Consider the following 18,063-nt stretch of genomic DNA (forward strand, 5'->3'; position numbering starts at 1 on the left):
ACTGATTCTGATGCCAGGGGTGTGATGGAGGCAGACCTCATATACCCTGTTAGTACACATGAAATGACAGGCGACTTGCTGTCATGTCCAGAGCAACAAGTTCCGAAAGGAGGCGCTATCCCTAAACTGATGACCACAGTTGGACACAAGCAGAGGTACATAATTCATTATTGTAATCTCTGGCAGTTCCTCAGCTTATGGGTGGAGCTAGGTAGAATCACCTAGGCTATCTCCTTCAATCAGTCCCCTTAGTTGAAGAATTATATTGAATTAAATACAGAAAAGAGGGCGGGTACAACTAGTGATTTCTAAAAAGATTTTTATAAATTAATGAATAATTACATTTTCGATAAAACCATCCAAAATTCAATACATGAACGCTATACTTTGACTATGACCAAATGAGAGGGGCTGTGGGGTGTAAGAAAGTGCATAGCCAAACCAAATTTTAAGTGAGTCACTATTTTCAACGAGAAGTTTGTTGCTTTAGAGATGTCGAAGGTTTCAGTAGAATTTACAAAACCAGTCTACACACTGAACATCTCCAAACTACAAATGTACTGCTTCCAATACGAATTCGCTGAAAGTCATTTCGCGCAACCAAAGTTACTTTATATGGATGCAGATAGCTTCATCTATTGAGTGCAAAACTGCAATCCATATGAAGTAATTAGGTGTTATGGTAATGAAGTCGACACATTAGAATATGCACCGATAATCCTGATGGTATTGTTCCTCAGAACGAGAAGTTTACCGGCTTCATGAAATATGAGACTAATGGGTTGCCGACTGTGGAGTTTGTAAGTCTAAGATCAAAAATGTATGCATTTAGTACAATAGATAGAGCCATCCAGAGGAGGGTTAAGGGTGTGCGATATGCAGCATCACGTATCCTCACTGTCGAAGCCTATTTGCAGTGCCTGTACAGGGATGTTTGTGGTGATCCGTCACAACCTCCGCATTTGGCACATCAAACTAGTATACAATCGCGAGGCCATGAGGTGTACATTTTGCTGCAGTGTAAAGTCAGATTGTCACTTCATGACGATAAAAGAGCCTTTTGTGATGACAGGATCGAAACCCTCCTGTACTCAGATTGTTTACTTGAAGCATAAGCGGGTGTAGGGGACTCCGACAGAATGAATAAGAGAGAGTGAATGACCGGCTGAATGAGAACTTGTGCCAAATAGTATGGCTCTTTTATCATAGTGTAAATATTTTATGTATGTGATGTATTGTGCGCCTGCATGTATATTGCTTATGTATCTGCGTTTAGGCTTGTGAGTGCATCTGAGTGTGGATAAAATATGTATGCCTGTGTGTAAATACAGTCTATTTTGCTTTTTTATTGGGTAGCAAAATTGTAAATGGAGAAAAAATAGTGAGACCGTATTTTCTCTCTTTTGCACTTCATGTGTAGATGTGATTGTGTGAACAGGCTACATGTGTAAATACGAGGGCTATCCACAAAGTACATTACGTTTTGGAATTAAAAATAAATAAAGTATTGGAATTTTTTTTATTATATACAGAAGAAAGCCACACTTAAATACTACTTTTCTGCATAGTTGCCAGCGATGGACGAGCTTGGAAATTCTTTCGTCATAAAATTCGGCCGCCTGCGCCTTCAACCACGTGGGCTACCTCTTCTTTTGGGACAGAAAACGTATGATTTTTGTGGATCTCCTGGAAAGAGGCACTACAATAAACTCTCAAAGGTATTGCCAAACTCTGCACAACCTCAGAAGAGCAATACAAAACAAGCGCAGGGGAAAGTTGGGCTCAAAGATCTTGCTGATTCACGACAACGCCCGGGCCCACACGGCCAATGCCACTCGTGAAGTTCTCGAATCTTTTAAGTGGGAGTTGTTGCCTCATCCGCCGTACAGTCCCGACCTGGCACCGAGCGACTTCCACTTATTCCCAGCAATGAAGAAGTGGTTGGCTATGCAGCGTTTTGATGATGACGCACAGCTTCAAGAAGAGGTAACCACGTGGTTGAAGGCGCAGGCGGCCGTATTTTACGACGAAGGAATTTCCAAGCTCGTCCATCACTACGATAAGTGCCTTAATTTAAATGGCAACTATGTAGAAAAGTAGTATTTAAGTGTGGCTTTCATCTGTATATAAAAAAAATTTCCAATACTTCATTTATTTTTAATTCCAAAACGTAATGTACTTTGTGGATAGCCCTCGTAGAATATAGTTTTTAAGTTTCACCTACCACTAGCTGTCCAAGTCATAGCAGTTTTAAGCGCGAGTTCCGCCCAGTTCATTTTAGTGCAGCTGCTTGGGGTGAACATTTTAGAGCCATTCACGTCATTGAATTATTAAATTATTTCAGATGCTTGAGGTGGAAAATATTTTAGAGTCACCCAGTTCAGTGTACAAATTAAGTCTTTTGTTTGTGTGGAATTTCACGAGCAATAGTAATAGTATCAGTGTAAGAGTATCTTTACCTCTGAAATAGCTGTAATCAGTACTGCAATGTAAAGTAAAAAAATTTTTTCAACCAGTACCATTATTTGTAAAACCAAGAACTGTGAATAAAAAAATTTCAATCTGTAACAAGAACTGTGAATTTAAAAGCAGTATTACTTCGTGTATTGTAAAATAAACGATTTGTGAATGTAAAGCTGTATTACTGCTGTAAATAATTATGTCTGATAAAAAAAGAATTGTTATTCGCTAAATGTATACAAAGGCTGTGCAATATGCACAAGGTATTAGTTTGAAGCATGAGAGAGGTGACGTTTAAGACAGAGGACAGCAAAATAAATGTAATGGTTGTATGGGATTTCGCCTATCATGCTGCATGTATAGGCTTTTGGGAGCAGGCGACGCGTGATCGTGTCCGCTTCCAGAGAGATATAGCAAACGTGGCCGGAATTATATCTCCTGCGTTTGAACAAAGCCACAGACGTAGGATGTGGGCAAAGCTACGTACTATCTAAGTGGAAGCTAGGTAGAAAGAAAGAAAAACGCAGAATGTGAGGTAAAAAAATTCATTTATTTCCATTAATCCAACTTAAAAGTTGCTTTCATAAGCGGACACAACACTATTTTCACACATCTTCTTCTTCTTGAGCTGATGGAAAGTAGTGCACCCACAGAATTCCAGGTCTTGAATAGATGCAAACTTGAAGATCCACTGCATCCAAGTGATCTTCTCCTCACCTTTGACTTAGATGATGGTATCAGGATGGTCGAATATTCGAGGTATATAAGGTATACCAGGATCGTCGCAGTGGGGTTCCTGAAAGAAATAAGTTAACCACTTCGCTCTCCTCCATGTCTTAGCACAGTTCACATCCTTGAAAGGCCTCAATAATGCAATTCTTGCCAAGAATGTCTGTGTTATACTGGCATCTTCTGTATATGCTATGAATGCAACATCTCTAAGTATGAATTGTCTGCACCCATCATCATAGAAACCTTGAATGTCAGCAACGACGTTCACACTCCAAGTTGTCATTGTGAAATCCTCTGGGTATGACACAGCACTTGGCCATTTATACAGCACGCTGCACAACACCAGTAAGTGGGCAATAATTAATCACACGATCATGTAGAACTAGAGCATATACTGCAGTGTGTTCTGAGAAATTTGATGAGTGTTCAAATTTGATTCGTACAACTGTTGGTCCAGATTTAATTACCTCATTCTGCTTAGAACAATCTATTATAATGATTGGTGCAGCTCCTTGAATTTCCGTGGACTGAGTGGGGATCCTTCTTCTTCAACACCTTATAGCACCAAGCATGGACCCTTGCAAAAATGTTAAATGCTGGATTGTGTACATTCTGGTCCGACTGTAGAATTAAACTGTCATACAGATATAATTCTGAATTCAGATATACTATGGCATTAGTTAAATTACAGTTGTTAAATGCGGTGGAATCGCTAAATTTCCCCTTCTGAAGTTCATTTTTGATGAATCACAGTGTTTCCAGAGGTTTTAATGTCCCACGTTTGTCTGCCTGCTGTCAATAGCACTGAATACTCAAAACCCTCCCATGAGCAGAAAGTTAACGGCAGGTATGTACACGTATTCAGAACTTTAAAAAGCTTCAAACGCTCCTCATCTTCCACTCTGATGTGTGGCATTTCCCATATAATTTTACTGATGATGATCTGATCCTCCTCTTGAAATCCTTCAATTTATGAATTGCTATCCGTTACACTCCGTACCCGAATAAGTTCCTGTTTAGCATTCATAATAATTCGCTGCATTCGCCCCATTTTAGAGGTGTGCGTGCAGTAAATCGGAGGTGCTCTTCTGCTGTTCTGCCCACAGGCTCGTCTATGAACCATCCTTCGTTTCCTAAACATTCAAATCTGAGGGTGATGATGAGACATATGTTTTAAGGGTTGACGCTATGCCAACACTACGTGTACGATCATCCTTACCCCATTAAGTTCATATCGTATTTCCTGGAAGAGGAAGCCGGCCATTGTGGCCGTGCGGTTCTAGGCGCTTCAGTCTGGAACCGCGTGACCGCTACGGTCGCAGGTTCGAATCCTGCCTCGGGCATGGATGTGTGTTTTGTCTTTAGGTTAGTAAGTTTTAAGTAGTTCTAAGTTCTAGGGGACTGATGACCTCAGATGTTAAGTCCCATAGTGCTCCGAGCCATTTGAACCAAACCATTAATTTGCACTATGAACACCGAATGAAAAATGGCACGCAACAGTATTCACAAATTTTCGCACCATCAAGTTCGAAGACGAACTCCTTAGGAGTTACAAACAGTACAAAACGTTCGGTTAGCTACCTACTCTTGAAGAATGCATATTGAATCATGTTGGTGTAACAGGGTGATGAGAAATGGTGGAATGTTACGGCATGAAACTAAATAAGAAACAGTCTATCATGAAGCATATCGTGAAACTGGCTATTCTTTAAGGCGTATCTGCAGATAGTGCGATAATATGTTTTACAGGCACGGAAAAAAACAATCATCCAGAGGCTGAGTTTGTCCATTGGTTCTAGAGGGCATGGACTGCAATATCACACACTTTTCAGGTGGGATAGTTTGTTATGAAGGATTGTAAGTTTTATACGCAGACCAGGAATAAACAAAAATTTTGACCAGCTATTGGCCAGTGCTCATACCATGATTGTAGTTCTCTTACGCCCATTTTCACACTCTCGCTTGATGTGACGTAAATGTTCCCTACTGCCCTTCCAAGATCACGCACACGAGAAAGAATCGTAGGGGGAGAGCACCTCCAACTTCTCGCAGCACAATAAATAACTTTCTAGCTAATTTACCGTCCAGATTAAGAGTCGGTAAAAGTGTATACGAATGCGTTAAGGCGTTGATATTGGTTGATCTTTGTACTACTCTTTTGACGCCTCTAATTTTCTTTCGTATGCGTTTTCTCTTCAAATTCCTATTGTAGTTGAAAACAAATTCAGCGATGGGATAAGTTTGTTCATCTCACCTACAAATTTTCGGTCCAATTCCGTAGTTTGCTGTGCATCGTCAACTTGACTCTTCGTTTTAAATTTCGTTATCTTACATCTTCAAATTCTGCAGCACTCTTTGAAAATATGCAACCATCCATTGCTTCCCTTGAAATCACTGTAAATTATGTTGCGCGCAATTTGGTGTGCATAAAGCAGTAGGTCACTATCATGCAAATCCTGTAAATTGTATCGAGCATCCTCGAAAGACACATATCCCTAGTTTTTCTTATGCGCTGCTGATTTATTCGAAATTCTTTCATATCTGAATTTTTTACTATGCTGCGGATGATCTTCTATATACGTAATTATGTTTAGTATCTACTCCTCGGACATCGATCGTCCATTACTATGTTTTACTGGACACAAGATTTATGGCTCCCTGTCCGACAAGCGTGATGAACTACATGGCCCGCCATTTGTTTCAATAACACTTTCATTTGTTAAATATATGTCACCATCATTGCACTCCTCGTCTACGTGGTTCACACAGTCGAATGTACACGCCACCATACATTCTACTGACTCATCTAACAGAAATGCTAACATGTTATCTGCCACTTCTTTCTCAGTCTTCGAAATCCCTTGGGTTCCTTCCTGACGAAATGTCAACTTCGACAACTGTTGTTGTAGATGCAATGCAATGTTTGCTTTGTTTATTATTGCCATTGCTCTGCTTTGTATCTACTATCACTGTTGTGAGTTACTCGTCGACTAAGCTGTTCAAATACGTTCCTTAGCTTCTTGCTGTGTTCACCATTGGATACCTCCAGTCTCGCCCCCTATTGCCGTTAGCAGCCCATATTGTGGCGTCGAACGCCACTTGTGACCTCGCACTAAAGGGGTTCCTTATCAGTTTGCACTTGTCCCAGAATTCTGCCAGCCCAGAGCGTGCAGAGAACATTATCTGGGTCAGTTCCCACGTCAATTATGCTGCGACTATATGTCACGTTTTGAGGCAGTTTTCTATCTTTTATGCCTTCGTGATTAAGTATGTTCCGCACCCGCCTGTTCCTTGGATGCGGAAATAGTCGAATTAGCTCGGATATAAGCTTCATCTAACTGCCAGTTTCTGTGGGCGTTACTATACTGACTTGAAACTTAGCAGCTTATTGGTGATCTAGCAGGCTCACCACCAGAGAAAATTTTGCGGATTCTGCCTTGATTTCCGTCCAGTGGAAACTTGCTTACCCTTGTGCTTCACAAACAGCTAGTTCGTAATCCCAAAACAGCTATAAACGTACAGCTAGGAGAGAAATTGCGGGGTTTTCAGTACAATCTGTATCCATGTTTTCTCTTGCTGCGCCGAAAATATGTTGACATGCACTAGTAATAACTTCGGCGTCACCAGTTTCAGATTTAATATTAAGATTTATGTTATAAACACTACTTCCACATAGTTTTTCAGATTATTCCGGCCGAACGCTAAGCTGTTAATCAACGAATCGTTGACTTTTTTGGAACTGCAGTCACACGTATTTTCTACAGAAGACCTTAACTCACTACCAAAGAAAAGTCAGTCTTTCATGTAGCGCCGATAGCAGTATTCTACACAAACTCTGACATCTCTGGCGATAAGGACGCAAGCACTGTATGAAATAGCGATTAGTTTTCCGTTGCACCTCAGTCGACGTGGTAAGTAAAATTTAGAAAAACTTACATTCATGTCTGGAGTTAGTTGTACTTAAAACTACGTGGCACTCTATGTCTCTAAACAGAAAATAATAATTTTTCCCTTCACTGACGTAAAGAATATGACATACAAGTCAGCTGAAATGTTAACATTTTTTTCTACAGGTGACAATAGAAAGAACCGCCTAGTTATAAATAACATAACTGAAAGGTTTACTTACTGTGTCCATGTGAAGCATCCGGAGAAAGAAAGGAAGAAAGGAAGACTGAGTTTACCGTCCCGTCAACATCGAAGTTATTACAGGCGCAACACAAGCTTGGATTGTGTCAAGGTGGGGACAGGAAATCCAAAGGAACCATCCCTACATTTGTCTGGTGATATTTAGGGAAATCACGAAAACCTAAGTCTGGATGGCCAGACGCGGGTTTGAAACTTCGTCCTCCCGAATGCGACTCCAGTGTGATAACCATTGCGCAACCTCGCTCGATGAGTGTGGAGAAGGGAGACCGTTCCTAAAACACGAAGTGTCATGAATAGTAATAAAAGTTTAATCAACATTGCGCTTTCTATTAAATAACATAATAACATATGTGGCACAGACACGTGTATGAAAAAGTCAACGTGGCATGAGAAAGTTTTGCAATAACATTACTCTACTCCAAAATGACCGTCACGTAATATGAAAGAAGATAATCTCATTAATTCGCAGTTTCATTACGTCAACGATAATGCATGGTAAGCAGCGGCAGGTTTCCTAATTTCTCTGATATCCCATCTCATGTAACCTCTTTGTCTTTTGTATTTTTTTAATAAAGTTTTGTTCTGCACTTGCGATGATTCGTTTTCTGTGTAACGATTTGTAGAAAATTTAATAAAAGTGTCAAAGGTCGTATTAAGTGGTTCTTTTCAAAACTGTACGTAAAAAAAGTAGAAATATGGAGACGTCCGACGAAAATTTGCCTGGACCTGAGACGGGTAAGAAGCAAATAATTGGCAGTTCCACAGTCCCTGGAAGCAAAGTTAAGCGAAGCAAATAATTATATAATACTTGTTCGTATTTCACAGAGAGGTCTTCTAGAATGGCAGCGACGTCGTCTATGGGATCTGCATTTAAATTTGGAGAAGCAGGTAAGACTGGCCCAACAGCCGTGCATACATGTACAGAGTAGCTGATTTTACTCTTAACATCAAAGTTTCTTGCGCTGATGTTGTAAAGAATTAATTCTTTAGCAGTAATCTTTATTCTAGCCAATTCTGGTAGACAATTACCTGTGGGTCATTCCATGGATACCGACGTAACATTTGTACAATTGACATTGAAGTATTAAGTTCATCAAAATGTATTTAAAAAAAACAGAACTGAATATGAGCAGTACACAGTATATGTCTGATGATGTAAGTTGTGTTGATTTGCCAATACACAAAAGAAAATTGTTACAGACGTAACAAATCCTTCATTTTTCATGGAATGATCTCTCTACGAGTCGAAGGTCTTGTGTCACTGACTTTTGCACTTCAGAACCAGTATCAGAAAATAGCAAGCGAATCTGTTTTGTCTTTCATTGTTGAAAGTTGTTTCGTTCCAATTAACTAATTTCAAATCCGAGAGCTGTGATTTTCTTTCTGTCGATTCACAGACTAGGATAGTCTTTATTAATTCGAATGAAGCCTCTAGAATATCTTTGTTATAAACGAAATTAATGTTCATTAAATTTACCTTCTTTTACGGTGTTTGATATCATGATCTTTTGGGCTTATTGTACCTTGTTTCGCTGCTCTATGAATGACCAGCTCAGTTTGTAATTTCGCTTTAAATCGCTGAGGTCTGGTTTATGCAAAGCGAGCCTCCGTGAGCAGATCCTCAAATTCACCATTCCCGTCGATATACTTGATTTGTTCAGAGTTGTGAGACCACAGCTTCATTTTGAGGTGTTTCTAAATTTACGAATAGTGAAAAAAAAAACTTTGTATAATTTTTCTCCACTCTTTTTCAAGCACAAAAACAAAGACATCTGCTCAACTTTCAACTGCTTAGTCATTGGTGTCATCATTCTATTGAATAATGTTGAATTATCAGTCAATGACCTGACTAAGTCAACAGTCTCCAAAATTGTCCACAAATGCCCACCTTCAGCTGAAATGGCTTATTTTATTCTGTTGGATTGCGTCATCACCCCCTTGCCATTAAACAAGCTCTACGTCAACTTCTACATCTACATCTACATCTACGAACATACCATGCAAACCCCTATGAAGTGCATGACAGAAGGTACGTCACATTGTACCAATTATTAGGGCATTTTCCCGTTGAATTCATGTCTGGAGCTCGGGAAGGAGATTGCTTAAATGCTGTAATTAGTGTAATTTTTCATAAAAGAAAACATTGTCTGTAGTATGTTGTATCTGTATATCAAGTATTTGTTAAGCGATTGGCTAATTTCGACTCCTATGTCATTATCAAGCACCTATGAAAGAACATAAAACATATACAGTCTAGAGAACTCGCAAATATAATAATAAAAGGTTCTTAATTTGAGCAAAAGTTGTCTTCCTTATGTACAAAAACATTAATAGTATGCACCATGTGCATTTTGACGTTGTAACAGATATTACAAATAATGTATTTTAAAATGTAAGTTTTAACTATCAGTAATTGGTCCGCTAGCAAACTATGTAAAATGCTTGCGCAGGCATTAGCGATAGACTTCTGCATGTCCTTTAAATGTATCTTTGGCAGAAGCTGGAATTGCTGATTGCAACCTCAGCCTGCACGTTGAGTAGTCGTGGTTTGCACATGATAGGACGCGGCCTTGTGATGAATGGACGGTGTTTTCATCCTCAAGTTATACTGTATGTAGAATGATTCATGTGTAGCCTCGCATGTGACTTGATAATTTAATTTGTGTGCCATATCACGTGCCACACACTGCATACTATCAACGTTTACGTGAGTAAGGAAGATAACTTATGCCTAATTCTGTTATTATTAAGTTTGTGACTTCACCAGACTATATATAAGTATTATAGTACTCTCGTATGTCGGTATTTTCTTTTATGGATGCAAAATAATGACATTGGTCGGTCGCACAACAGATATGGGTAACTGTCATAAACTTACAACATGTTTGCTTTTACGAAGTATTTGGTGGCTGTGGACCTACATATAAACAAAATAGTATAATCTTGACTTCATGATCTCTATACGAGAGATACGTAGGTGATAGTAATATATTCCTAGATTTATCACGTAACTTTGGTTGTAAAAATCTTTTAAGGAGACTTCCACGGGATAGCATGTTTATATCTTGAAGCGTCTGCCAGTTCAGTTCTTTCATCGTCTTCGTGACACTCTCCCATGGGCCAAACGAACCTATGATCATCCCTGCGGCTCTTTTTTGTATCCGTTCAGTTTCCCCGTTAGTACTATTTGGTGTAGGTTCCCCATAACTGAGCAGTACTCCAGCAAGGGTCACACGAGTTTTTTGTACCCAGTCTCTTTTGTAGACTGACTGTATTTTCTTCGTACTCTCCACCAAAGAGCCACACAGTCTGCAACCGGATTAAGTACGACTGAGAATATGGAATCGTTCCATTTTATATCCCTACAAATTGTTACACACAAATATTTGTAAGGGTTGACCAATTCCAATTATGACTTGTTGATATTATTGTCAAAGAATACTGCTTTTTTTCGTTTTGTAAAGAGCACAATTTCACATTTCTGATCATTTAAAGGAAGTTGCCAATCTTTGCACCAATTTGAAACCTTTTCAGGATCTGACATCAGGTTTACTAAGGAATAATATGAGTCAAATTGATATTTCTACAATTTCCTGTAATGCCAAATGCCAATTTTTCGGATGATTCAGAGGATCAAAATAGTATTCAGAGTCCTCACAAGTTTCCGGTTCTGTTTGCAGGCAAATCATGTTTCAAATATATTTTTTGATTCGGTCTGACAAGGGGATTGAAGGCGCCAAAAACACACGTACACGAAAATCACTACACGAACTTCAAAATCAAAATTACACTACGTGGTTTACATATACACTACTGGCCGTTAACATTGCTACATCAAGAAGAAATGCAGATGATAAACGGGTATTCATTGGACAAATATATTACACTAGGACTGATATGTGATAACATTTTCACGCAATTTGGGTGCATAGATCCTGACAAATCAGTACCCAGAACAACCACCTCTGGCCGTAATAATGGCCTTGATACGCCTGGGCATTGAGTCAAACAGAGCTTGGATGGCGTCTACAGGTACAGCTGCCCATGCAGCTTCAACACGATACTGCAGTTCATCAAGAGCAGTGACTGTCGTATTATGACGAGCCAGTTGCTCGGCCACCATTGACCAGACGTTTTCAGTTGGTGAGAGATCTGGAGAATTTGCTGACTAGGGCAGCAGTCGAACATTTTCTGTATCCAGAAAGTCCCGTCAATGCGAACAAGAGGTGACCGAGACGTGTAACCAATGGGACCCTATACCATCACGCCGGGTGATACGTCAGTATGGCGATGACGAATACACGCTTCCAATGTGCGTTCACCGCGATGTCGCCAAACACGGATGCGACCATCATGATGCTGTAAACAGAACCTGGATTCATCCGAAAAAAAGACGTTTTCCATTCGTGCACCCAGGTTCGTCGTTGAGTACACCATCGCAGGCACTCCTGTCTGTGATGCAGCGTCAAGGGTAACCGCAGCCATTGTCTCCGAGCTGATAGTCCATGCTTCTGTAAACGTCGTCGAACTGTTCGTGCAGATGGTTGTTGTCTTGCAAACGTCCCCATCTGTTGACTCAGGGATCGAGACGTGGCTGCACGATCCGTTACAGCCATGCGGATAAGATGCCTGTCATCTCGACTGTTAGTGATACGAGGCCGTTGGGATCCAACACGGTGTTCCGTATTACCCTCCTGAACCCACCGATTCCATATTCTGCTAAAAGTCATTGGATCTCGACCAACGGGAGCAGCAATGTCGCGATACGATAAACCGCAATCGCGATAGGCTACAATCCGACCTTTATCAAAGTCGGAAACGTGATGGTACGCATTCCTCCTCCTTACACGAGGCATCACAACAATGTTTCACTAGGGAACGCCGGTCAACTGCTGTTTGTGTGTGAGAAATCGGTTGGAAACTTTCCTCATGTCAGCACGTTGTAGGTGTCGCCACCGGCGCCAACCTTGGGTGAATGCTAATCATTTGCATATCACAGCATCTTCTTCCTGTCGGATAAATTTCGCGTCTGTAGCATGTCGTCTTCGTGGTGTAGCAATTTTAATGTCAGTAGTGTACATTAAAGATTGCGTTTTAATCATTGGTTGTATATCTGGACTTGGATTTTTGCATGGCAGAATATCTCGTAAATTATCGTCTCTTTAATTGTTTTAATCAATTAATATTAATTTTAACACTATCTCTTGTACTAAACAGATTACCTGTTTCGTGGTATTTAGACCTTGTAGATCCACTGCAATGCATATTTTACTTCAGAAGGCTTTTGAAACAATATTTTGCTAAATTGGGCACTGCTCAGATGTCAGGTTTTGTAGGTTAAGTCGATGGAAGTTGCCCTCAGAAAACCTTTTATGTCATCTGAGTAAGAGGTGGTTCTGACCTCAGACCATCTTAGTAAAGTTGGATATACTTTATAACAGAGAAACCAAATACGAAATATCTGCAGCCGCTAGTACCCAGTCAAGTAGCTCCTCAATTGGCATACGAGGCTGAGTCGAGAGCTCCCACGAAGGAAAAGTCCGTAGCTATACTGCGAATCGAACCCGGGTCCTCTGTATGGCAGTCAGCCGTGCTGGCGACTCAGCTATGGAGGCAGACTATGTTATATACCAACTCCTACTACACGAAAATTTAGGTTGTGGTGAATAAGGAACTTTCCTCGTGAAGCAGTCGATTTGGAGCAGAAAGAGTGGTAACATTCGGTCTTTGATTTATGAAAGAAGCGGAGAATTCAATAGAAATATATCCCAACATTGATCACTAGTATAGCTATTCCATTCGCAGATGGTAAACTGGAAGAAATACTGTCGGTATATGCATAGACAAAGTTTTGCTATTTCAGAACGATTGGATGTTTTATTCAAGAGAAAGTCAAGCCAGTCAATAACGCGTTGGTCCACCTGCGCCCTTATGCTAGCATTTATTCGGATAGGCACTGACTGGATGTCTTCCAGAGTGATATCGTGCCTAATTCTGTCCAACTGGTGCGTTAGATCGTCGAAATCCCGAGCCAGTTGGAGGACCCTGCCAATAATGCTCCAAACGTTCTCAACTGGGGAGAGATACGGCGAACTTTCTGGCCAAGGTAGGGTTTGGCAAGCATGAAGACAAGCAATAGGAACTGTTGCCTTATGTTAGCGTGCATTATCCTGTTGAAATGTAAGCCCAACGTGGCTTGCCATGAAGGACAACTAAACGGGACGTAGAATATCGTCAATATACCGCTGTGCTGTAAGCGTGCCGCGGGTGACATCCAAAGGAGTCCTGCTATGAGAAGAAATGGCGTCCCAGACCATCATTCCTGATTGTCGGGCCGTAAGGCGGACGACAGACAGGTTGGTATCCCATTGTTGTCCGAAACATCTCCAGGCACGTCTGTCATTGACTGGAGTAGAATTATCTTCAGCGATGGGTCTCGTTTCGAAATGAGCCCCGATGACCAGCAAAAATGTTCTATTCTTGATGCTTGGCAAATTCTACCTTGGCCATCAAGGTCACCGGATCTCTCCCCAATTGAGAACGTTTGGAGCATTATACGCACGGCCCTTCAACCAGGTCAGTATTTTGACGATCTAAAGCGCCAATTGGACAGAATTTGACATGATACCCCTCAGAAGGACATCCAACACCTCTCTCAATCAATGCCACGTGGAATAACTGTTTGCATAAGGGCCAGAGGTGGGCCAAGGCATTATTGACTTGCTCAATTTGTGGAGCTCTTCCTCTTGAATAAATCCAGTCGTTCTGAAGCTGCAATACTTTGTCTGTGCATGTACATCACATCTCCCGATTTCCGTTCGTTTCGGATAATTCCTTCGTGGTTCATCTCTTTTTTTTGTAGTGTGTATTTTGTGTAATAACAAAGAAGCTAAAATTAGAGAAACTCGGTCTAATGCAGGATAAACCATCCAATTTTTCGGAAACTGTAATCGTTTGTTTGTCTGTACATGTACCTCATATCTATCGATTTTCGTCCCATTCGGATAATTCCTTGGTGGTTCCTCGCTTTTTTTTCTTAGAATGTATGTTGGAGGATGTAATACTCATTTCTTGCCTCATTTCTAAACGTGGCTGCTCGGAAATTTGTAAGGCTTTCCTCGATTCGCGTCTTTCTTGTGACGTTTCGCTCTGCAATTCGCTGAGCATGTCTGTGACACTCACGCTGACTAAACAAATTCAAGGCACATCGTCTAATTCTTATTTAAACTTTCTGCCGCCCATACGTTTATTCGGGACACAGACTCTTCTGAGTCAAGAAGAATATGATACTGTCGACTTTGGTTAGTGGCGTAATGATAATAGCTGCTATGATTCACTCTATGGTGCAAGTTTTCGACTGGATATCCTTATGAGTCTATTTTTTGTCATACATTCCATGGTTTCAAGATATTTAAGCTCTAGGTGTATTAGTCTCCCTTGGTCTCCCTCTACAAATTTTGCGACCCACACTTTCCCCCATTCCCAAATTAAGTATTCCTTCATGCCTAAGGATATATCGACTCAACTTATCTTGTCTTTCAAGCCATAAACGTATTCGGCGTCTCTTCATTTGTTGTTGTACATACTCTTTAATCTTCAGCACTCTTCAGTAACCCCATATTTAAAACTAGCATAGCTTCTATTTTCTTCCTGACGGTACTGTTTACCGCCTACGTTTCACTTCCTTATACACATTGCTTTTAAGGTGTTGTGCAGCATTCACTGTTTCATTAGAAGTTGCTTCACATTACTAGTTCCTCTTGAAATGTGTCTGCTCTCTCTAATTTTACACCTTTATAATATTTTTGATAGATTTGTCAGCTACTTAGCTAATCTTCGTCTCAATCCACGTTAGTTCTGTACACTTCTAGGATATGTTGTGACCCTTGTTTCGTTGGTTTACTGAACGTAAATCGTCTGCTGTTCCTTTTATACTGCTTCTGGCCCCAATGATCATCGTTCCTAAAGCTTCATCACGATCACTGAACGCTGTATCGTTGCGAACATTTTCCAAAAGTTATACATATATAAAAAAAAAGTTTTGCATCACTCCGGTTCTCAGAACTTCTGAAGATAGACGTTGACTGTGGATATTGTATCACAGACACAGACCCTTTCAGAGATGACACTAAACCCGCCCAAAGATGTAAACAACCATGTATGAGCAGCGCCTATTAGACGGAGGGGGTCTGACAGCCGATCAGTTCCAGTCATTCCACCAGGAGTGTGGTACACGTTGTCAGTAGTTCAACCATGCCTAGACTGTCAATACTGCGGTTCGATCGCGTCCGCGTTGTTACTCTGTGCAAGGAAGGGCTCTCAACAAGGGAAGTGTCCAGGCGTCTCGGAGTGAACCAAAGCGATGCTGATCGGACGTGGAGGAGATACAGAGAGACAGGATCTGTCGATGACATGCCTCGCTCAGGCCACCCTAGGGCTACTACTGCAGTGGATGACAGCTGGCTACGGATTACCGCTCGGAGGAACCCTGACTCAAACTGTGCGCAATAGGCTGTATGATGCGCAACTTCACTCCCGACGTACATGGCGGGGTCCATCTTTGCAACCACGACACCATGCAGCTCGGTACAAATAGGCCCAACAACGGGCCGAATGGACCGCTCAGGATTGGCATCACGTTCTCTTCGCCGATAAGTGTCACATATGCTTTCAACCAGACAATCGTCGGATACGTGTTTGGAGGCAACCCGGTTAGGCTGAACACCTTAGACACACTGTCCAGCGAGAGCAGCAAGGTGGCGGTTCCCTGCTGTTTTGCGGTGCACTATGTGTGGCCGACGTACGCCGCTGATGGTCATGGAAGGCGCCATAACGGCTGTACGATACGTGAATGCCACTCTCCGACAAATAGTGCAACCGTATCGGCAGTATATAGGCAAGGCATTCGTCTTCATGGACGACTATTCGCGCCCCCATCGTACACATCTTGTAAATGACTTCCTTCAGGATAACGACATCGCTCGACTAGAGTAGCCAGCATGTTCTCCAGACATGAACCCTACCGAACATGCCTGAGAAGGGCTGTTTATGAACGTCGTGACCCGACAACCACTTGAGGGATCTACGCGGAATCGCCGTTGAAGAGTGGCACAATCTGTACAAACAGTGCCTTGATGAAATTGTGGATAGTATGCCACGACGAATATAGGCATGCATCAATGCAAGAGGACGTGTTACTGGGTATTAGAGGTACCGGTGTCTATAGCAGTGTGGACCACAACATCTGAAGCTCTCGCTGTATGGTAGTGCAATATGCAGTGTGTGGCTTTCATGAGCAATAAAATTGGCGAAAATGATGTTTATGTTGATCCCTATTCCAATTTTCTGTACAGGTTCCGAAACTCTGGGAACTGAGCAGACGCAAAACTTTTGTGATGTGTCTAAACATATTTAACTTAGTTAGGTTTAAAAGCATGTGTTTTTCTGAAATCTGCCAACGGTACTATTAGAATGTATTGCGGTAAATTTTGAACATTATGATACAAATGAATTTGTATCTTCCACGTCAACTGCTAGACAGATGATATGTTTTCTTGTATCCAGCCATATAACGATTGTATCTCTGTACAGAGTATTTCGACTACTGACTTAATCGTCTTTTTCAGCTATCAATCACAGGTCCTAAAGAAACGACTAAGTCAGCCGTTGAAACATTGTGGATATAAACTGAGTCGTTGTATCCGGCTGGACACCGCAATGTATACCGTCTACAAATATCATAGTGAAACCTCAGCAACTATTGTGTGGTTACATATCCTGTAACTGTTACATCATAACGGTAAACATATGTAACTGTCAATAGAAGTTTTCATGGTACTATTCAGTCGTTTAAGAGATTCGGTTACGGCCATCTACAAAACGGTACTACAAGATTCATTTTTCCTTCGACAGTACGTCTTGCCCAGAGACCTCGCGTGCACAATGCCCTTCAGATTTCTGATTTTCTGCGACGAATGCGACACCTTTGTTTCCGGTAAATTTATTCTACACTAACCTCTGTGAAAATTGCAACATCCAGAAAGAATAGCTAACATTGGCTGAGACCGATGTGATGTGTGGAACAGTATACCAGTAATAAGAAATTAAGAACGCAGGGAGTTGACATCCTTCGTTGTGCGAGCGAGAGGCCATGAGCCGTAAACGTAAAATAAATTTCCAGTATTCATCGTTGACAACAAAACTATACATCTCAAAGATCAGTTTGGTTCCTGGAGAAACATAGGATAAAGCGAGATACTGACTATGACTCATCTGAGAACATATACTGAAATAGTGCAAACCTACGTTTGTGGAATTTGTAGATTTACAGAAACATTTGACATTGTTAACTGGGACAGGCTCTTTCAAATTCTAAAGGTAGCAAGGATAAAATACGGGGATGAAAAGTGTACCTACTATTTGTTCAGAAACCAGACGGCAATTTTAGCAATCGAAGAAATGAAAAGGAGGTAACAGTAGATACGGCAGCGAGACATGGTTCTAGCTCATACCTCACATTATTCAGTCAGTACAACGATCGACTAGTAAACGAAACCAAAACAGAGGTATGGAAAGGGAACTGAAGGTCAGACAGATGAAGTAAAAGCTTTGAGGTTGCCGATGACATTGCAAATCCGTGAGTGGCGGCAATCGTCTTGGATGATCCGCTGCACAGAGTGGATTATATCTTAAAAGGAGGTTATGAGATTCCCATCAACTGAA

General features: G+C 41.1%; 1 protein-coding gene across 1 annotated transcript in view; it reads left to right on the plus strand.

Moving 5' to 3' along the window:
* The first annotated feature begins 8,036 nt into the window (after window positions 1-8,036).
* Window positions 8,037-18,063, plus strand: part of LOC126176533 (tyrosine decarboxylase-like) — a 198,120-nt gene continuing 188,093 nt past the window's right edge. Inside the window, exons 1-2 of the mRNA XM_049923690.1 lie at window positions 8,037-8,076; window positions 8,167-8,229. Of these exons, the coding sequence (XP_049779647.1) occupies window positions 8,037-8,076; window positions 8,167-8,229 (103 nt within the window). The remainder of the gene's footprint in view (window positions 8,077-8,166; window positions 8,230-18,063) is intronic.

Source organism: Schistocerca cancellata, chromosome 3 (assembly GCF_023864275.1).
Source record: "Schistocerca cancellata isolate TAMUIC-IGC-003103 chromosome 3, iqSchCanc2.1, whole genome shotgun sequence".
Taxonomy (NCBI): Eukaryota; Metazoa; Arthropoda; class Insecta; order Orthoptera; family Acrididae; genus Schistocerca; species Schistocerca cancellata.